Here is a 24,116-nt window from a genome sequence, read left to right on the forward strand (position 1 = left end):
GTTTAATTACCTAATCAGTGATTCCTTGTCCATCCACAATGTTTGGAGAAAGTTAAAGTCATACTAGACATGCATGTAATGGTATCAAGCACATAGCTAGCAATAGTGGATAATAATGTGTTTTAGTGAGCGATTGTTTTGCTCTTCCACTCGGTCGGTCGTTTCCGCACTCAGTTTCCTACTTCGTCTTCCTCCTCTCGGTCGTCTGAGAGTATATGACTGAGATAGTACTTGTACAAGGCACTCCGACGATCAAGTCAGTCAGGGTATGACACTCGGTTGTCAGAGTACTATAGATAATGACGTACCTGATTCTTGGATTTTGTACCTCTTTATATTACCTTAATGGACTTTCGTTGGTGGGCTAGATTAGGAGGTTGGTTCGTGTTTAGGGTTGTGCTAAACAACTCTTAATTATGAGTTAGTCTTGCTGACTTGGTTAACCCATAATTCATCGTCATGGATCGATTGACCACGTGATATTCTTATCGTGATCGTGATCGTGATCGAGTGGTCAAATGTTTTGGGATTCTTTCGGTCTTGACAGTAGATAATGTATTAATTAATTATCTTAGTACTTTTGTAACCTATGTATTGATAAGCCAGTGAGGATTATTATGAAATTTGCTCTTTAACTAATACCCACCTCATCATTGCAAAAACTGAATTCTGCCAAGTGAACCATGCTTTGTATCTGACTAATAATAATTAAATAACCAATTGGCAATATGAGTTGGATTTATGCAATTGGTCATGGCTTAATTAAATAACTAACCAATGGAGTTTGTGATTAACAACCAAATCAATTTAAAACACCTCTACAAATATATTTTATTTTTGGGCTGTATAAACCAGAAATTGCATCAGGGAAAAAAAGTCAACCTAAGAAGACTGGCCAAACTGTTGAACAGCAGTAAACCGAAGACAACATTACTGTTGGTCAGATTTTTCTATTAAGGGACAAATTATAATTTCACCACCCCTATGGAGCTACCCTTGACTTATTAGCAGTAGATCTATACTTGGGTTCAGGTGCAAAAAGTAAGGGGACTACTATTTCTACCCCTTTGTTTACTCTTCATACCTCCAATTACGTTGGACATTTAAAAAATACTCTCTTTTGTTCCGAGGCCCAATGTCTTCTCACCTCCCTCACTACCCCATCTTACTGCTGAACCTCATTATGCTTGCAAAATGTTAAAAATAATAGTTTTTTTTTATAAATAAGAACACTTATCAAACAAGTAGTAAATTCTACAAAAAGTTATTATCTTTCCAAGGATTGTCGTTTAATACCAACGACTACCTATACTGAGACTCTTTGAACAAACAAAATTGATCAAGGGTACACAACAATTTGTAGTAAAAGAAATATAAAGAAATTGGGTGAGAAATAAAATGAAAATACAACATACTATTTAGTGCCTAGAAAGTGGAAAATATGTGTTTAATCTTTTAATCATTATGACACATAGTACTAAGTTAAATCCATTTATGGGCTCGGGTAAAATCAATTAACAATAAGAAATTGTTGGGCTCAAGTAAAATATTCCCTTGTAGGTTTAACAAAAATATCATAACACTATTAGGATAATTTCTCCACTAAAAGAGAACACTAATAGAGTTTGGTCAGTTTAGCCTAATTTCCGAACACAACTAAAACAACACGTTTTTATTATTATGGAAGAAGATATTACAAATTGAGATATATTAAAGTGAAGGAGGAGATAATTTATAACTCTCAAACCTTTTTTCCGAACACTAAATCCGACGTGGAATTTGGAATTAAGCTAAAATGGACACTATCCACACAATGTCATTTAATATATATATATTATTTCTTAAGAGAGATTCAAATCCATAACAGATTTTGTTAGCTGTTTCGGAACATATTTTTTATCCCTTATGAAACATTGCCTCTCTATTGCAGACCAACATCAAAGTTTTTGATAGAACTGTATAGTTGTGGATTTCATGACTTAACATGAGACGCTCGCGCAGATAAACTATGGAATGGAGAGATTTGAAGAGGTGTGTTGGTTCGGTCTACCTCATTTTTTTTAAGTAGATTAAATATTTTTTTATTTTATTATATTCTATGTCACAACAACAAATTAAGGAACTATTTTGACTTGTTTCAAAAAAAATTTAAATAAAAAAATACATATAGTTTTTAATATTTAAATTATATGAAAGAAATTGATTTAAATTTTAAAATATAATGTTTTAATATATAAAATATAATATATATATATATGTATATATGTATTTATTTTAATGACATATTTTTAGTATTTTTTTATTTTTAAATGTAATTATTATTTTATAAATCACTCCGCATATAAATTTTATGAACTAGCCTCATCTAAATTCATTTAAACAGTAACTTAAATCGATCAAACAAAAAATGGTTCGAATTTAATTGGATCACAGTTTCGTTAACTTGATCTGACCTATTTTATGAATTCTTTTGAACTAATCCATTGGATCGAATCATTTTAATAACTCTAAATGTAGTGTAAACGTCATGTGTTTTTACAGACTTAGTCATGTTCTTCTTCCCAAGAACTTTAGAAAGAAAAAAGAATTTTTTTCACAAGTCCAAATCACCTCATGCACATATTAAAAATACAAAATTAAGAAAAGCATACAATTTCAAAGTTTATCCATACACATGTATAGATAAACTCATTTCGTAGTCTCATATGAAACATCGCTATGATATCATCTAATATGATGTCTTAAATTACATGATATGTAGTTAATAATTTTTTATCGATTTTTAATATATTACAAGTAATATATTTATTTTATTTTTACTATTTTAATTACTCAACTTAAAAATTATAGATTTTCCAAAATAAAATATAACACTTTAATTACTTATTTAACACTTTATAATTATTTATATACACACAACACAAGTATTTATTTTTATCATTTTCAAGAAGAAAATAAACAAGAAACATAAAGAAAGTGAGAAAAATATCCTAAAGATAAATTAAACAATACAAAACAAAATAACATATATATAAATTTTATTTTTTTATTTTAGGGACACAAGTATAAATTATTTTTTAGTGACTAATAGAGATAAATAAAATTCATCAGATCGATACAAACTATTTCATCTTATCCAAAAAAAAATCTCATTTAAATCTCTGAGATTAAATATCTAAGTAAAAATTATTTTAAACTTGAATGGACACATTAATAATTTTTTATTCTTAATTTACAATTTGGATAAATATTAACTATTATTTATTAAATTAACATGTAGGCTTTAAATTTCACACACACACACACACACATATATATATATATATATAAAGGTAACTTTTAATATAATATATATTTACTTCAAGAATATAACTATTAATCATTTAAAGTTTTAATTATTATATTCATATTTTCGAATTAATATATAGGAAAATATATTATACCATTATAATATATATATATATATAATTTAATAAGATGGGGTTAAGTACCCCTCACTCAATAAACTAATATAAAATAAACCAGTAAAATAATATAAAAATATATTTAATTTTAAAAAAAGACTATAAAAATGTTTTTCAACAAATATTTATAATTTTTGTATTAAAAAATGGAAAATTTTGCCTCAATTTCTTGTGAGCATCTATCGTTTTGAGTAAATTTACCCTTGAATTAAAACTAAATAAAAAAAAATGACAACTTCTTAAATCGAGGAAAGAAATAATATAAGTGGAACTTGATTTGGGGATGTTCTCATAAATATGATTTGCAGGACTGAGTTTAATAAATAAGAATAGTTATGTAAAAAATAGGATTTACAAATTATTTCCGAAAGTAATTTGAATTTTTTTGATTAAAATGTGTTTTCAGGTGTTTTAGTTAAAAAGGGATGACGAGGATTCAACCAGCACAGTGTTAAACTGTTGGTGATGTGATAATAAAGAAGGTGCAATGCATGCTGGCAATAGCCAGTTAATGGAAGGGAATATATTATGGTGGTGGCACCACATCTATTGTAAATAAAATAAAGCCATAATTTTAATAAACCATAAAACTAGATCTCATCGACAACAGATAGCCACACAAAAAACTACCACAAAAACTTTAAATTGATTGAAGGCAAAACGATGGTTGCAGTGGAGTTATATATCATATTAAAAATAATGTTAAAGGGTCAATCAATTATTAAATAACTAATTAAACTAAAATAACTAATTAAAGTAAAGTAACTAATTATTCTCATGTCATAAAGGTAAGTAGGAAAAAGATAATTGGGTGCAATCACACGTATGATATTAATTTATTAACAAATTAATGGCGGAGTGAATTAATTCTATTTAAATTTAAATTTTATATACAAAGAAATTTAATTAAAAAATTACTAAAAATTATCAATATATTTCCTAATAAAAATCATCATCAATAATATCTACTTTGAAACAATAATATAATTATAAAATAAAATGTTAGTTTTTATGTTTATTTTCTTATAATGAAAATTACGTGGAAATGAAGTGAAATTTTAATCTTCTACCTGTCTCCTTCTTCCAAATTATATGGATTTTTAATCACACTCAATAAATAAACTGAGATTGACAAAATTACACTCTCAAAATATAATAAGAGGAGACCTTAACATATAAACCCTTGATATTTTAAGCTAATTCAACAAATTTTATGACGTAAATCCTTGATGTTAACATTTTGATGTTGTCACCATAACATATATAACATGTAACCGACAAATTTTTTTTCATTAACAATAAATAATAAATTAAAATAAAATATTATAAATATTTAATTTTTTTTTATAAAAAATTTTCATATTAGTCACCACTATGCTACTTCACATCTCAGCTAAACTAAACTGACAACTCAAATAACAACAACAATCATTTTTCATTCATAAATGTTTAACCTTTTTACACAATTGTCTGGTCATTATACATTTATGTATATCTCCTATTCAAAATAAAAAAAATAAAAAAATCTGCATACTAAAATAATAAAAAAAATTAGGATTTCACAACTTCGAAATACAAATTCATCTCCCATATATATACAATTTCATAAGACTAAATGTATATACAATCAAATGTCAATGCATAAGTTCAATAAAATAATATCAATAACTCTCTTTGATCCAAAAACACAACATATCATAATTTTTTTGATAGAAAAATTAAACCTGATAGATGGAATCAGCTCAATATATATAACATAATTTTGGACTCTACCTTTCAAAATACAAAATTATATGTTAAGATAAAATATTAATATTTAATTAACCTCAACAAATATTTTAAATTTATAAAGTAAAAAATAAAATAATTTTAAAGATTAATTATATACTAATATTAATTTTTTAAATAGATATATAATAATTATTAAATGCTAAAAAAATATTCAATTACTTCCTTTATCAATAAAATTAAAAAAAAATAAGAAAACTAAAATTTTGTATTAAAGTTTTTTTATTATACTAAAACTTGTGCTATTTATCTTATTATTTATATAATCAATTATGAACAATTAACCTAATAATAATAAAAATAATAATTTAGATTATTTTTTTAATTCAAATCTCATAATCAATAACAGAATAATACTTAAGTTTTGGGAATTAAATCAACATTTATTAAAAAAAAAACGAAGGAAGGCTCACTAATCACGATTTGCGTATCAGAAAGCTGGACCACGAGTTTTGCATTATATATCACTATTCATTTTAACCCGTATATGGAGATTACTGTTGATGTTTAATCTTAATGGATTAGAGAGTGGATAAGATCAATTACGTGCATGTAATTAATCAATCCAAAATTATATTTCAAGAACATAAAAAAGGAATCCCACCCAACATAAGTGTTATGTCACACACCACCATGTTAGAAAATATTTTATAAACATGCAACAGACACAGCAATTCGAAAAAAAAAATATAAATATGATAAAATCATAATCCTAAAACAAATCAATAGTGTTTAATATATATATTTATATGTAAAGTATTCACATCACAATTCATATTTTATTCTCATGGACTTTTCTCTTCTTTTTTTTTGACACAATCAATCATGTATTTCTTTGACCAACTTTTTCCTTTCATGTCATATTTTTAAAAGAAAAATGATTATTTTATCAAAATTATGTTTTTAAAAGTTTACATTAATTAAATATTTTTCAAAAAGTGAAAATCTGTTTCAAAAGTTAAAAATAGTGGTTTCTTTTAACAATTCCTAGGAAAATATAAAAGTATGTTTTAAAATACTAAACATATATATAGTCTTAACACACCAGGTTTAGAACAAGAAACAGGATATCTTAAAAAAATAGTAATTGAAAATTATTTTTTATTTAAACACGAGAAAAATTAAGAATATATATATATATACAATCATAAATACTTGTATTAAAACCGAGAATGAAAGAGTGAAGACTAAAACTTTCTTTATGGAAAAACTTTAATGAGCAGAAAAGAGTGAATAATGAGATTGCGTTCCTTAGCAGAGGAAGATGTTACTTATTTATCCATTTTCTTAGGTGATGAATAAAAATGTTGTCGATTTGGTGGTGTTTCCAACCTCCTATTTGCATGCTCTCTGTCTAGTGGATTTTTTTTTTCCTTTTTTTATCATGTTCTCTTTATTGTATGGAATTGTCTCCATCTTCTCTTTTCTTGCTGAATTTGATCCTTTTGTAATTTGGTTGCTTTTTTTGTCACAGTTTATCATAATTATTGATTGCCTGATAATAGACCACCTTATATTTCTAAAAATACATATAGCTATGTATACACGCCTCCTCTGACCAATACAAACCCGACTATGAGAAGTTTATCAAGTACGTAATAGCTATCAGCTATGTGATCTTTAAGGTCACTCTCGTCCACTGAATCTCATGTTCCACAAAGATACAATGCTTTATTCAATCAGTACACTTGTTTTCTATTATGGATTTCTCCTTATATTTTTTTATTCACAACTACATAAAAGTTTTAGCTTTTTAAAACTTTTTGGCACAAATATATATTGGGTGTGTAGAACATTAAATCTTCTAAGAGTTAAATATGTTTTTCTGTATTATAATAAAAAAATAATATTTTTTTTCTTATTTTAAATTTTAGATATTTTAAATATTTGTAGAAAGAAAATTATTAAAATATTTTTTTTTACCTAATAAATGAATTGTGAGAATGAATTTTATTATAATATTATTACATTACGTTAATATAAAATATTTTAATATCTTATTTCATATTGAAAATTTGTTTATTATGTAAAAAAATTTGATAATGATTGATTTCAATAATTTCTTTACTACTAATATTTAGGAAGTCTAAAGACGAAAAATATATTTAATCAATTTTTTAATATTTATTATGAAATAAGATAATACAGTGACACGGAATTTGAATGAGGAAAGCTTTTAATATAAAAAAAGATATATTTTAATTAGGAGTGTAAAACTTGGTACATCTGTATTCTTAATTCTGCTTTTGTATACATAATAAGCTAAGTACTTTTTTAAATAAAACTTTTTTTTTATAACAAAATTAACCATTATAAGTGAGTTTGCAGTAGTTTCAATATTTTCATTGGAATGAGTAAGAAAAATATAGCGTTTTAGTAACTTAATCCTAATAAATTTGGTTTTCGTTTTTGCTCAATAAATTGCTTTTATCTTAAAGTGACTGCAGGTATTTTAAAAAATATTATGAACTTTTTATTTGTAATATATATATATATATATATTAATTCACCTATTTTAGTCCATCAAATGAGTCGGATTCCTTTACTTAATGTAGTAATTTTCTAATATTAACAATTTTTAAATCATACACCCATTAATTTATTGAAAAGTTTACGTTTATTATTTCATTTTATTGAAAGACTTGGTTCATTGTAACACCAGAAAAAAAAAAAAACTAGACGATTAACATGTATATAAAATATATATATTGTTTAAACGTATAAATATAAAATCTAAGGTGTCAATATATTTTTTTTCCAAATAAAGGGTTTCTAAAACGAAACTAATACAAGGTAGATGAAAAAAGTCTACATTACAATAAATATAAAAGTCACTTTTTACGTTAGCTTCAGAGTAAAAAATAAAAATACAACATACTTTCTTTCTTTATCTGATTCTATATCTAGTACTAAAACTGATTTAAAATATCGAAAACAATCGACATCAAAATCTTATTTCGTTTAGACTTCAAGTTAATTTTCTTCATTAACAAGTAGCAATTACTTTGTCGTTGTCTTCTTGGGGTGCATTCATTTCAGTATATAATAAGAAATATTAAATTTCTCTTTAGAAGTATAATTAATAATTTTGGATTGTCAAAAGTTAAAAGAACAAAACTTTGCATAATTGTTATCATACCTCAGTTTTGTAAATAGTTTATATCTACGATTAAGCCTTTGGATTACATTTTTACTTTAATAAATAAAAATAAATAAATTAGTATACTATTGTTTTTTTCTCGGATGCATTAATAATGTACTGTTTTTTTACCCTCCTGCACTTATAAATTGTTATATAAGATAAATTTGTTGATTTTTATATACTCACTCAAAAGGTTATATACAAACGATTATTTTAAAAAGATTAAAAGTGTAGTTTCTTTACATCAATAGTAGATGCCAATTAAACTATTTTTAATACAATAAGTATAATTAATTGAGTTTTATTATTTTAAATGTTTAAAATCAAAGCTTTTTTTTAATCAACTATAAACTGTATAATTACAGTTTATGAGCCGACAGGCTGATTCACAAAAATAAAAAAAGATATCTAAAACGTTCTTAGTAATTTTTTAACTACAAACGAAAAGTATATTTAAACTGAGAAATATATTTTAAAAATTATTAAAGTGGATTATAAAATAAATTTAATGTTAGGTGGAGTGATGAACTTAAATATTGATCTCATCTCACATATTTTTCTTTTCATAGCAAAGTTGGCATTCTAAATAGAATGATTGGTGTCTTTGTGTCACTCTTTTACTTTGGTTAGGCATTTTCTCAAACAAAAAGCAGAGGAAATAATTAGCCATAATTTTACGGTTATTGTGGTCCTGGCTGACAAAATTGTCAAAAGGTGTTAACACTCGTACTTGCCATTGTCACACATGTTTTCAGCGTTGTGCTACACATTCTCACTCTCCAAATCTACTTTGGAATCACTTCATTATATATAAACCAATAAATTAATTAAAGCAAATCATTATGGAGGAAAGAGGGATAAAACAATTTTCTTTCTGTACTCGTTTCCCATCGTGCATGCACTTAATCGACGTAACTAAAGCATAATAATGCACAGATTTTTAACTCCATAAATTCAACCAACTTCTAGTCACTAATATTTCCTTTTGCATGCTTTCATAGTTTGATTAGCCTTATACATACCAATTCCAATTCAATCAAACAATTAGTTAAATATATTTTTTATATCCATATATTTTCACCTAAAATTGATATTTGTCTTTAATTCAAATTTTAATTTTTAAAAAATATTTATAATAAAAAAATATATTAAAAAGACTCATTCACAACTATTTACTTTAACATGTTATTTTTTATTATTTTATTAATATTATAATATAATTCATATTAAAAATTCGTTTATTACATTTATAAATCGAGGTTCTACCAGTCTCCACACGGCTGTGTCCAAAATTATTGGGAAAATCTTGAATACAATAAAAGTATGCAAAGTTAAAATATTAATCACACACTTTGAATATATTATTTTATTAATTAAATTTATTACGTTACAAAATTTATATGACTCGTTTTATTTAACGAGCTTTATTCTTAAATTTTTAATCAATAAATTTAAATATACAATAATAAAATTCTTAAAAATAATATGTTAAAGTAAAATATTTTATCAACGCTCATCCAATACGAATATGTAATGGAGAAAAAAAAATAGGTTTATATTTGATTGAAGACATCATAAGAAAGGTTTAAACAAAAGTAATAAGAGTTAGAATTATAAATATTCCCTACCTAAACCCTAAACCATATATATTCTCTTATAAGTGATTACACGCATTATTCTTTTTTCTTAGACTCCTTATATTTAGGACGCACTTGAGAAAATTCATTAAGCTTCTCATTGAAGAATGTTCATCTAATAATAATAATAATAATAATAAAAAATCAAATCTAACAATTTGTAGTGTTCACACACACACACACTTCAATTAATATTTTGAAAATTGAATATATTTTTTAACAAAGATTGTCATTTTTGTTTTCGTATATATTTAATTTTAATAATTAATTTCAAAATAACTAGGAAAAATAGTAACCTGGTAAAATGTTATGGTAAATCTGATTTTTTAGATAAAAGTATTCTAAAATATAAATTATTTTCTAAAATGTGTTATATTTGACAAATTTGTCAGGGAAAAAAATATTTAATAAACAATTTTAAAATTATAATCAAAATTCATAAATAGATTATTTAGCGTAAATATTTTTCATTATTTTCATGTGTTTTAATTATATATATGGTAACATTTGAAGATTTGTAATAAATATTTTTCAAATACAATGTATTAGAATTATATTATTTTCTTATAATCACATAAGACTTAACGATACATTTAAAAAATTAATTAAAAAATAATAAAATTATAATGAGTGAACAAAGATGCTTTAATCAATACATCATACAATTTTTTTTGTCATATTATGATTTTTATTATTCTTATTATTATTAATAATATAAATATTATTAATATTATTATATTATTTATATTATTATATTATTAATATTATTATATTATTAATATTTATTATATTATTAATGTTATTATATTATTAATATTGTTAATATTATTAATGTTATTATATTATTAATATTATTAATGTTATTATATTATTAATATTGTTAATATTATTAAATATTATTAATATTATTAATATTATTAATGTTATTATATTATTAATATTGTTAATATTATTAATATTATTATTTTTTATTTTTTATTAAATTTTAAATAAGTTACATATAATCTGTAGGTAACAGTTTTTATAATTAGATTTTTAATAATTTACATTATAATATGTAACATTTTTAGTTATTTTTTATTTAAATTTAAAATAAGTTACAATGTAACAATTTTTTTTTAATTTATATTACATATGGATATAAATAGTAAGAAAAGCTTTTTTTATTTTATTTTTTAATTAAATTTAAAATAAGTTATATACAAATTTAATCAGTATGTAATTGTTATTTTTAATTGAATTTTAATTTGTATGTAATAATATGTAATACTTTTTATTATTTTTTAATTAAATTTAAAATAAATTACATATGAATTATATTTGTATTTAACAGTTTTTTTAATTAAATTTTTAAATACCTTACCTACAGATTATATCATATGTAATAATTTATCTATTTTGAATTAAATTTTAAATATCTTACATACGGAGAATAGAATCCATATGTAAATATCCGTATGTAACGTTCACTTTACATACAAATTTTTATCCCTTCGTATTAACCCCTAATTAATATGTTATCTCCAACTATTTAAAATAAAATAACGATGTTAAGAAATAAATTATTTTTGGATAAATAAAACTCATCCTTTTTGTTTAGAGAATAAGCAAATAGGTATAAAAAATGTATAATGTGAAAATTATAACATATATAATAAAATTTTATCTTCTATCTCTCTCTTACCATCTTACCACTGGTGCAAAAAGGTTTAAAGAGGACAACGACTTTCTAGCCGTCTTTGATGTACATGTAGTCTTATGTCCAATAGAGAAGAAAGTGGCTAAATAGTATCGCCTTCTTAAATTCAGATTTATAAGGACGATTATGGTAAATAGTCGCCTTCTTATATGCATAACAAAGAGTTATGATAAATAAATATGCCCTATATGCCCTCTTTGTTTGAATGCATACAAATTATGATAAATAAAAATTAAACAAATTAATAACATTTTAAAAAATTTAAAAAAATTTAAAACACCACCAACCTTGTGCGTGGATGCAACAATGGTGGTGAAGAGCGACGCGACAACGATAGCAGCGATGGAGCAAATAGGCCACATTAAAAACCTAAACACCAACATGACAATGAAATAGTGGTGACCTTTGAGCAATGGCAGAAAATAAACAAATAAGAGAAACACAAAAAAATACAAAAATCAATGGTGAAGAAGAAGTAGAGAGCTCGAAATGAACTTACAATAGCACGAAGAAGACAATGCAGACTCGAGGAAGATGAGAGAAAACACTAGAGTAGAAGAGTTGAAGAGAAAACGAAGCGCCAGAGAAAAGAAGGTATGAAAGCGTAAGTGACGCGCTTTGTGTTTGGGTAAAAAAATAGTATAAGAGGGTGATGCTATTAGGTAAAACTGCATTCTTAAATAAAATGCTTTGTTTAAGAATGCGACTATACCAAATAGTCGCCCTTTTATATGAAGTTAATTTAAAAAATGTCACTGTGTTTTGAATGACAACGTCTGATCGTATAAATACCTTAAATTTAGGGTTGTTGTTTTGTTATTTTTACTAGTGTATCATGATCTAGTAGAAAATAATTACTTCTCAAAATATAAATATATTAATAACTTAATTATATTAATATGTTAATAAAAAAGTAGGACGTTATTATATAATTTTAAAAAAATAAACTATTATAAAGTTCATTATAAGTTAATTATTTTTTATATTTAAAATTATTTTTCACGTTTAACTAATTATAGTATTTTTTTATCGGCTATAGTATTATGATCACTGAAATATTTTTACATTTAACTCTAATACGTTTTTTTTCTACATAAGTTTTTTAAAAAGCAATTTTACTTATAAAAATAAAAAAGTAATTTAACTTTTAAAATGTCATTCATAATTTTTAATATAAGCTCCTCCATGTGTGGGTGTCTCATTTATCTTCTTCACTTATCTCGTAGAAAAAGTTGATCCTGCAGGCGATCATGGCATGGGGATTTACAACTTTCATTATCCTTCAGCTCTTACATCTCTCTATTATTAAAATGGTGCCAAGAAAACGAAATTTCAATAACTTCATGTCCTCCACCAATAGTCTCGTCTGCGTGCACTGCATTTTTATTATAATGTAACTTTTAAAAGTTTTGAGCAAGGAGGAAGAGATAAAAAAGCAGAACATGATACGTAAGTAAATGCAAAATCACACTTGGCAACAAATAAGTGGAGTTTGGCAAAAAGCTATATTCTATAATAATAATAATTATTGTTATTATTATTTTACTCATAACAATTATTTTAGAAATTAATCCTGGTGTGACGATATATAATTGAAAACTAATTTTCCACTAATGGTAACCCAGAATTAAATTAATTCAATCACATAAAAGAATGCACTGTCAGATAGCATTATTGGAGACTATTTTCTACTTATCAGCATTAGTTATGAGGAGTTGGTGTTTGACATGCTATTAAGCACATATTTGATATTTGAGTACCCTTCCACATATAGATTGTGTTAGTGTATCAGACGGCATTAATTATTTGTGATGATTTTGCACCCATTAGCTTTAATTATTGGGGCCGTTGATGTTTGAAATGAGGCTCAGCAATTTTGTGTTTTTATCTTTCATTTCTTAATTTTGAGGTACCTTCATAGGTTGAACCATCTGAGTGAGTTTGTCGAATGTAATTAACTTGGTTATGCTTTTTCTTTTACAATAAAGTTCATTTATCACGTAGAAGAACTGTTATAATTTCATCAGGGATACACTAAATTATTACTAATATATTCACAAGTGAACCTAGTGTCAGCGTTAAACAGTTGGTTAAATTTTCGGTTAAAACTGATTGTCCATTTTATAAAAAAAATGTTATAGTTTCTTTTTTTTATCAGCAAATAGCAATGAAATTAAATAAGACCACTTCAGGGGTGGTCCAACCCTTATACAACAAAACAGATTTTCTCAAAGAGCCTTTCCATCTACATATCAACCAAAAGACCTCCTACTCTCTTTCCCATCTCAATCAATAATAAAAGAAACCCAAGAAACAACCTTTTACATAAAAACTAAACATAATACATACATACCAAGGGTTCAAGACACCAATCAGAGAATGAGAAATTAGCTGACGGTATCTTTGATGAGATCCATGACCAAACCTTAATCTGTGTTAGAGAGAAAATTTCAGTGTGATCAACCACTCCACCTTTAAATAAACAATTATTCCTGTGCCTCCATATCTCACTAACCAACGCAATCCACAGGTTTCCCATAATAAGATTAACTGAAATAGGTGCATCCAGAATCTTAAAATGTTCAAAATGAGACCCAGGATCCATACAATCCACTGATCTTATTCCTAACCAGTTATAACAGAGATTCCAAATTAGCCAAGCAACTCTGCATTCGCAAAACAAATGATTTGTTGTCTCCTCTGACCTCCTACACAAGCAACACAAATTACTCTCGATCTCAATTCCTCTTCTCTCTATATTAACCCTACAAGCAACCTTGTTTTCAATCACTCTCCAAGCTGTGACTTGAGCTGAGGGAAGCGCCTTAATTTTCCAGAAAAATTTATACCTTCTTAAGTCTTCCTCACTACCTTCTCCCCTTAAAAACCCATAAGCGGACTTAACTGAAAACTCAGTTGAATCGCTATCCTTCCAAACCCAACTATCCACTGTTTCTGTCTCTAGTGTCTTATTAGAGATCAACTCTAAAAGTTGACTTTCTTGCTCCTCTTTCCAAGCGAACAGACCCCTTCTCCACCTTAAGTTCCACTTCCACGTCCCGTTTTCCCACAATCCACAATCACATAAAACTGCCTCCTTATTAACAGATAAAGAATATAGCCTTGGAAAAGTGCTCTTCAATTCTTCTGAGACAATCCAATTGTCTGACCAAAACATAATCTCTCCCGTTTCCAATTCACGTTATAGTGTTAATATGTAATCCTTCGGTACACTGTAAGAAGGACGATGAGATTGGAAGAGAAAAGTGTTGAATATTTAATGTGGAATAAATGTCTTTTGGAGGCCACTCAGTCTCAAGATATAAAACTTTTTTTTTTCTTTTTTAGCTGTTCTCGTGAGAGGAATTTTGATACTAATTGGTGCCGATTGAACAATTATTCGTATTATGTAATTTTCGTAATTAATATGTTTAAATTCACGTTGTAGAGTAGATATTGGATACGAACATGTTTTGGAAGCATTCGGCAGCGGTACAGGAACCTAAGATAAGTTAATTAGAGTCCATTTGCGAAAAAAACTTGGAGCAGGGAAAGTGTATTCTGAGTCACGGCAACTGAATAGAGAAGGAATCATGCAAAGGTATTGCATTGAATGCACTCCCACTAAATAATAGTAATATAGCTTTTTGTTTGAGATTGACCAAAAGTATATAACTTTAGAACAGGACTCCGATACTTATCGCTTATCCTCTTCCTCTCCCTAGTGCAATTTGTCTTAATCATTACCCTTTCTGTTTATAAGCAACACCATTCCATACACTTCACACTACCTCGCTCTAAGTGTTACACATTTTTGCATATTGTGTCAAACACAAAAACATGGAACAAAAATGTTGTTCTAGTTTTGGAAAGAACTGGAGTAAGGCAAAGCCTTATTTGTTAACGGTGGGCCTTCAATTTGGTTTCGCCGGAGCATACATCTTCTCCGTCGCCAGTCTCAACCATGGAATGAATCGTTATGTTTTCGTCGTCTATCGTAATGCCATCGCTGCTTTGGCCATCGCTCCTTTTGCATTGATTTTTGAAAGGTCCCATCTTAATTATTAACTTAATTACTTCCATTATTTTCGTAATCTCATTCATGCAGTTCCCTGTCTTGTTTTAAACATTTTGGGCTATTACTTTATGATAATTACAATTTGTGTGTTTGCTTAACATTACTCGCTACAATTTGCAGGAAAATTAGACCCAAGATAACACTCCCTGTATTCTTTCAGATAGTGGCACTCGGATTTGTGGAGTAATCATCTAAAACCTTTCTCTGTCACTATCAGTAAACAGTACTCATATATATATATATATATATATATATATATATTTTATATATATATATTTTATATATTTTATATATATATTTTCCATTTTGATATACCATCCACTTTAACTATATTAGATATAATTATGTTTATTTGATTTTGAAATGAATAATACTATGAAAGAACCTTTTCCATTTTCAACAAAAATATAACATTTATTTTCCTTTCATATCTCTCTTTTTAGCGTTTAGCATATATTTTATACAAACTTTTTATACCATTACAATTTCAAGAAATATATTATTCAAGGCTTCAATCGGCCACTGAATCGCATAGATTTTCCTTTTCATACGTCATATATTATTTCTTCCTATAAGTTTCGTAATATTTTTAAGCATTTTGTTTTGGTTTGAACTCAAATCTAAACACACGAGTTAGGTGTCTTTTGTTTGAGGTTGAGGAAGCTACGGAGGATCATTATTATGTGGAAAAAGTTATTTTTATTTTAATTACAAAGCAACTACTTGTTTTATGTTATTAGATTTGCATAAAAAATATTGAAAATAAAAGTATAGTTTTGCAATTGAAAGTAAAAAAGAAATAAAAATAAAAGTAGACATAAACTAATTTGAAGGAGCATTTTGTCTAAAAAATCTTGCCATGGTTGTTTGATCATTTGGAAACAAAATATGGACTCAAGAATATTAACTTCTATAAAGGATAATGTTAAATACAATTATATTTTAAATAAGATACTATGTTTCATATAGTAATTTTGTAAAGTATTTTATCTAACATCTAGTTATAAATTGTAACGGACGATAACTGCTTTAAAAAAATATACATGGAATGATTTCTATTTTATTTATAAAATATTTATATTGATAGTACATAAAGAAGTAAACTCTTTTAATAATTATACATTATAAATTAATTTTATCATATTATTCAAGTAATTTCCAATATGGTAAGAACACCTTTTAAATTTACAATATCCAAATTTAATTAATTATCTTAAAGTCAATTTCATAAAATCAAGTCACTTTTAACACATCATTTGCAAAATCCTAATTCTAACAACATGCTTATTATTTAATTAGCATGTAAAATAAATATTTAAGTTTGTAATGAAGACGTTTTACATTTTATGAGCAGGTAGAGTATTTAATTTATTTCTACTAAGGACAATACATATATTTTAGATAAACGAAATTAAATAAATGATTTTAAAACCATTTTCACTGACAAATTTAAACATAAAACATTTGAACATAGTTAATTATACATATAAATTAGTTATTGAAACTGTAGGTTTTATAAATTATAACTAATCCAAACACACTTTAAAATTAACGAGAGAATATGCAGATCATCTTTTACTCAACAGGAGTTTCAAAATGGTTGAACTTCAATTGGCAAATCCAAATAAAAATTAGAATATAATAGTTAATTATCAGTGTTAAGAAGGTTTTTCTCCATTAAAAGTATTCTGATGATAATGAATCTGATGTTTTAGGCCAGTGATTGACCAAGGCTTCACTTTCTTGGGAATGCAATATACATCAGCTTCGTTTGCCTCTGCTATAATGAATGCAGTGCCTTCTGTCACTTTTGTGTTAGCCGTAATTCTAAGGTATTATTTCACAATGGAGCATTTAATTAGCCTAACAAAACACCTTCTTCTACCTGTCATACATAACAATTTGCTTCTATGTACTGCATCAGGTTAGAGCGTGTAAATGTTAAAGAAGTAAGGAGCCTAGCAAAGGTGATTGGGACAATGGTGACATTTTCAGGTGCTTTGTTAATGACACTTTACAAAGGTCCTGAATTTAACCTATTTCATTCTGCAAACACAACCCACCAAGATGGAACTCACTCTCCTCAACTTGTCAAACACTGGCTCTCAGGGACTCTCTTTCTTCTCCTGGGTTGTGTGGCATGGTCAACTTTCTTCATTTTACAGGCATGTTCATTTCCTTCTTCTTCTTCTTCTTCTTCTTCTTCTTCTTTTATAGACACTTGCATTTTATTTGTAACAGTGTGTTATTATTGGTGAATTGTGAATTGCAGTCTTTTACATTGAAAAGGTATCCAGCAGAGTTGTCTCTCTCTTCTCTAGTCTGCTTATCAGGTGTTGTGCAAGCTAGTGTGGTGGCAATGGTGGCCACTCGTCATTGTGGGCTTCAGGCATGGGCCTTGGGCTGGGACTTCAGACTCTATGGCCCTCTCTACACGGTTAGTACTGGACCCAAATGATTATTTTCTCTAATATTCAATCTCAGATGTTCTAAGCAAGGTAACAAAATGATAAATAAGATATGACAAGTAACTATTGATGGTGCAATTTTTGTCTTAATAATCAATTTCAAAATGACAGGGAATTATTACCTCTGGAGTTACGTATTATGCGCAAGGGTTGGTATTGCAAAGCAGAGGCCCAGTATTTTTAACTGCCTTTAATCCTCTTTGCATGGTCATAACTTGTGCTTTAGGCTCCTTCCTTTTTGCAGAGCAACTTCACTTGGGAAAGTATGCAATTCTTCTTACCACTTCATTAATTCTTTCTCTTCACTATTCTTTCCTCACAGTTAGAAGTTCTGTTAATTATCGCATGATGATTATTATTTAATTCTTTTTCTGAACCATGTTCTTCCTCTGTCTTTCTCTATTACACTGATCTCAGTATCATTGGAGCTATCATTATCGTATTGGGTCTGTACTCTGTCGTGTGGGGCAAAGGCAAAGACCATTCAAACCCCACGCCATCATCTACAGCAAAGCAAATCGAGGCACAACAGTTGCCAATTTCCTCATCTCATATCTAACAGAGAATTCCAAAGGAATTTGTGGATAATGCACTTTTTCTGCCTTCAAAATTTGCAATAGTTATGTATGCTGGTTTCTTGCTTTCGATTCCACATTCTGAAGCATAGCCTAATATTGCTGCTACGAGCAATGTGCCTTTGCTTTATTTTATCATCCGAAAAGATAACATATGCACCGTTTCATGTGAAGATAAGCTTTTAACCACCTTGTCTCCGGTGGTTGGTCTTCCTTTTGCTCTTCTCCAACAATGAATAAACTTGTTAAATCTCTCAATTCATATCGTTTTGAAGTAATTTATAATTAGTTTTAACTGTTTTGTGATCTTGATGCATGTCGGGAATGATCAACCACTTCAAAAATTGATACCTCACCGTAAATTAGTGATACAATTAATAATGTGATAACTATAACTAGACCGGGATAATGTCCAATTTTGAAAATTAACGGCTATTTGAATTATCAGATAATGTGATGGGATTAACATAAAATTAACGGATCATTAAAAACTAATTAAATCTAAAGAATTCTGGTGTACTAATCACTAATATATGAGACAATCTCGTTCCTACTCTTAACTCACATCATTTCAATTTGAGAACCAACTCTTACCAATTAAATAATCACCTTGATACGTAATTAGTGATGATGATTAATTTTAAACTTCTTTAAAACCTAATTAGCAAGTATCTGAGCCATCTAGGCAGAAAAATCGTACAAATAAAAGTTCATTAAAATAATATAAATAAAGGAGTATCCGCAGGTACGAGGTTAGATTTTTTTATTTTCTGAAAAACAAACTTATAACATGAAAAACCTCTCAAAGTAGAACATTAACTTGAACGTTAGAGTACTTTTATAGGTACTCGATCCCTCCATAGTCAAGATTGAGTACAAACGAAAACTAAGATCAAATATGAAAGAAGACCTAAACACCACTATAAGAAAAATGGAGAACTTCAATAGCACAAGGAACACCTAGTTCTATAAGGTGAAATTCGACCTTGTAAAAATATTTTAGCGAACGTCGTGGGGTTGAGAAAAACCTATAAGAATATTGGAACCTACGGACATCAACCAGAAGAGGTGTAGGACAACTATATCTGTCAAAAGAAGTTATTATTGGAGCTTTGAAAGGAGTTGGAAATCTTGAAGAAAAATAATGTTTAAGAGATGAACACACCTAGAGCCGAGAAGGACCACTTAAGACAAAAACTGGAGGATGGACAAACAATTTCTTTACATCATGAATTGGAATGAAAAGACCTTTTAGGTTTTAACCTTAATCAGACCCCTAGGACTTTGGAAGCCAATAGTCTATGATGTCCAATCTCGACCATTAACGTCTACCCCCACTTTACACACCACCTTTTGAAGACACCCCTTCGTGGAAGACATAATGGAAACACCTCTACCTGCTCATTGGAAAAACTTGTTCTTGTCAAGTATGATGATACAACAAACCCAAATGAACATGTCAACATATATGCATGCATATCAAACTCTACATTTATGCAAATGTGATTTTATGTAGAGTATTTTTGACCTTGCTACTCTGAACAGGTTTACACATCTCCCACCAAGATCAATTGATTGTTTTGATACACTAATAATAAAATTTGGAGTTCAGTTCGCGACAAGTAGACTCTACCACCTCATATCGATTTCCCTTGTCAACTTTAGGTAGGAGAAGAAGGAGTCACTTTGTGCGTTCATGCAATGATGTAGAAAAGTAGCCTTGATATTCAGAACCTCAATCCCAAAGTAGTCATTCATTATATGGTAAGAACCCTTCAAACCGAGACCTTTAATTGATAACCACTATAAAGAAACTAGCCCCTAATCTTGACAAGCTCCGCGAGAGGGCTGCGAAGTTCATGCAGTTGAAGGAACTCAAGGAATTGAGCAATTGAGTGTTTTTCAACAATAGCTTAGGTGCAAAGCCACCAACAAAGGACCAACATCACTAGACCATTCAACCACGTCAACCATATGAACCACTTTGAGCCCCTCGATTCACTAAGTATACCCTGCTAAATTCACTTAGAGCGCACATATTTGAAGAAGCTCTAAGTGTCGAGCTCTTGGTGACTCCAAGAAGGATTTCGATGCAGATCAATGTAAACACTGTCGCTATCATCGAAATTATGGGCATAATATGGAGGAATGCATGAATTTCAAATATAAGATAAAGGAGTTCATACAATTCGGCCATCTACGGTGTTTTTTCAGAAGGGAGACTGAGAGGGACTCACGTCAAGATATGAGAAGCGTCAAGGGAGCGTAAATCGCTGGTCCAAGGAGTTATTAATACAATATCCGGGAGATTCGTTGGGGCAGGAACCACACACTCAACAAGAAAAAGACACTTATGTTAGAATTAGTGGCCTAAACAAGAAGGAGGGTGAATTGTTTTCATAAGATTTTCGCAAAGATTGGAAGTAAAGTGAAAAGTTATGAAAAAAAATCAATCAATTGAATTTTTGTTCAATTGAATAAATTTATGTTTTAAGGTTATTTATAGAAAATCAGCATGTTGTTTTCACGAAACAACCGGTTGTTTATACCAACAAAATATAAAACAAAGTTAAAAACAATTTATAAGAGAAGAGATAGAGAGAATCACACAAGAGGTTTATACTAATTCACTTTTAACCAAGAGGTACATCTAGTCCTCAGCTAACCACTGAGAATTCACTATGTAATCAAACCTAGATTACAAAACACACACCAACGTGATGATCTTGAACCCCTCAAGAACACACCACTTTTTTGCAACACCACAGTTTTCAGAAACACTTTGAAACTGCTTTACACACAAATACATAAATATAGTGTTCAAAGAGAAAAGAATATAATACACCTAGGCTTTACAAAGCTATAGTTCAAAAGTACACAAACACCCAATCTTATTCCACACACTAGTGATGATCAAAAGCTCTTGATTTCTTGAAAAACGTTTTTAGTAATCTTTCTTTCTTAGTGTCTCAAAAAGAATGTCAAACAACCTTTATATAAACTCAACAAGTGATCAAAGTTGTTATATCAGTAACCAAAAGCAGTTGGAAGCATTTAAAACACATAACATAATTTTGTTATAAAAATAACAAGTTGTTTTCCAAAACAAACAATTAAAATAATTTTTCTATTATAGTTTTCATAAAAACAACCAGTTGTTTTATCGAAATAACCGATTGTTTCTATTTGACAGTAAAGAAAAAATAAGCAAAGCTTTTCCAAATCATTTTGAAAACCATTAAGTGTCAAACAACAAGTTGTTTCGACAATTCAACAGGTTGAAAAACTTGCCTTAGCCTCAATCCCTTGAGTAACAACTTTTCAACTGGTTGATTTGAAAAACAATTGAATAAAAATTTCTCATCTTTTAAGAAAACATTTCTTTCAAAAGAGATAAAGATTCAAATGAGCTTGGATCATTTCAAGGAGTGAATTAACAAGTTAAAAACTACTAAACAACACACATACATCAACATGGTCTTCAAACTTTTCACATAGATTTGGAGGCATCAAATCATATTATTCAACAACTTAAGAATAATCTAATATGTCAATGCCACCACCTGAAGGTTGAAAGGAATAATGTTGTTTATCACTTTTATGAATAAAGATTTCTAAGCTATAAACCTCGACCACGATGATCCTATGGTAATTACTATTGTAGCAAATCATAAGATATGCAAACAACACCATGTCATAAATAACAATGAATTAATGGGACTTTTCAAGATATGCATAAAAGTTAAAAACCAAAGTAAAAAAGTGAGTTAACTTCAATCTTAAAAAGGGATATTGGTTGCCCATTGAACTTAAGTGCTTTGTGTAATTGTGTTTTTTCTTACTTTTAACATTTGTGTATCACTTTTAACATATGGGATCGTAAGGAAATGTCTTCACCAAATCTAGACACAGAGGGGACCATCAAAGCACATTAGAGGTTTTGTTGGGCCATTCATCTTAATCAATTAGGCAGAGTTTTCTATTATAGTCTCCATCACTTTAGATTTTTGTGTTAAGAATTTTGCTTCTACCTCTCATTTATCAATGCTAAATTAAAATATTATATATCTCTATATATGAGAGATCTAATGGTTTAATGCTAATATATAACTCATTTTATAAGAGTTTGAATCTCATTCCAATAAGAAAGACTTTACTGGGAAAAAACATTGGTGCGTAATATGAGTCTGAAAATACCTTGGAAAGTTTTGAATCCACTTCATTTTAGTTCTCAAAGCATGTATACGTATGACATTCTCCAACTCTTCAAGGTGGACACCATAATGTCTCATCCAATCCAGATGCGGTATTAAAAAATCATATAAATAATGCACAAATATTAAAAATAACATAGAAATTATAATCGAAACTACTCATTTGAATTTCATATAAAATTTTAATATATAAAACTATTTATTATAAAATTTATATATTGAAAACATATATACCGAGAAAAAAAAATCAAGGACAAAACACAATTTTAGGAGTTAGGAGACAAACATACCATTAATTTTTTTTAAAGTTTAGGGACTAATTTGATCTGTTATTACAGATTAAATTGATTGATATTTATAATTTTTCATTTAAAAATAGTTAACCATTTATTATAAAGTAATGATTGTGAGTAATTTATAGATTCTTTTACTATTTATTAATTTTAAGAATTAATTTAACCTATTATTACAAGATTTCGTGACTTTCTCTTATGTTAATGGTGCACAGTGTCTAGAAAATGCTGATAAAAAAAAGTGTCTAGAAAATGAAGTTTCAAAAACTTTCAATAACTCACCTCAGAAAAATTGATATCCTCCGCAAGCTGTCTGGTCTGCTTGCTGTGTTTTTATTATGATAATAACAACAATAACGTGTAAAACTTGTTTGGAGAAGAGGGACCAACAATGAAGAGATAAAAAAAGCAGAAAAGACACAGAAAGGCAAAATACTTGGCTACAATTAAGTCATGTTTGACGAAAAGGGTATTAAATCCATTACCAAAAAATCACGTAAAATGCACTATCAGATCACATTATTGGAGATTATTTTCACGCTCCATTCCACAGATCATGTATGTGATTTATATAATGTATATCAGATAGCATTACTGGCAATGATCTTGCACCCACTAGCTTTACCTGTTTTGAGAGAGTTGATATTTGACACGACATTAAGCACTAAGCTTCGGTGTTTTTAGCTCCATTCCTTAGTTTTAGGTTGAAGGTTGAACTTGATTATAAACTTCATACGTGAGATCTCATAAGTAAATAG

At 27.9% G+C, this 24,116-nt stretch overlaps 1 protein-coding gene across 1 annotated transcript; it reads left to right on the forward strand.

Moving 5' to 3' along the window:
* Nucleotides 1-15,063: 15,063 nt before the first annotated feature.
* LOC137821817 (WAT1-related protein At4g08290-like) lies at nt 15,064-19,109 on the forward strand. The gene is made up of 7 exons (XM_068626585.1): nt 15,064-15,779; nt 15,929-15,991; nt 17,524-17,640; nt 17,733-17,973; nt 18,081-18,245; nt 18,388-18,539; nt 18,694-19,109. The coding sequence occupies exons 1-7, from the start codon at nt 15,571-15,573 to the stop codon at nt 18,833-18,835; spliced, it is 1,089 nt and encodes a 362-aa protein (XP_068482686.1). The 5' UTR covers nt 15,064-15,570; the 3' UTR covers nt 18,836-19,109.
* Nucleotides 19,110-24,116: the final 5,007 nt, after the last annotated feature.

The sequence above is a fragment of the Phaseolus vulgaris genome, chromosome 9 (genome assembly GCF_000499845.2).
Source record: "Phaseolus vulgaris cultivar G19833 chromosome 9, P. vulgaris v2.0, whole genome shotgun sequence".
NCBI lineage: Eukaryota > Viridiplantae > Streptophyta > Magnoliopsida > Fabales > Fabaceae > Phaseolus > Phaseolus vulgaris.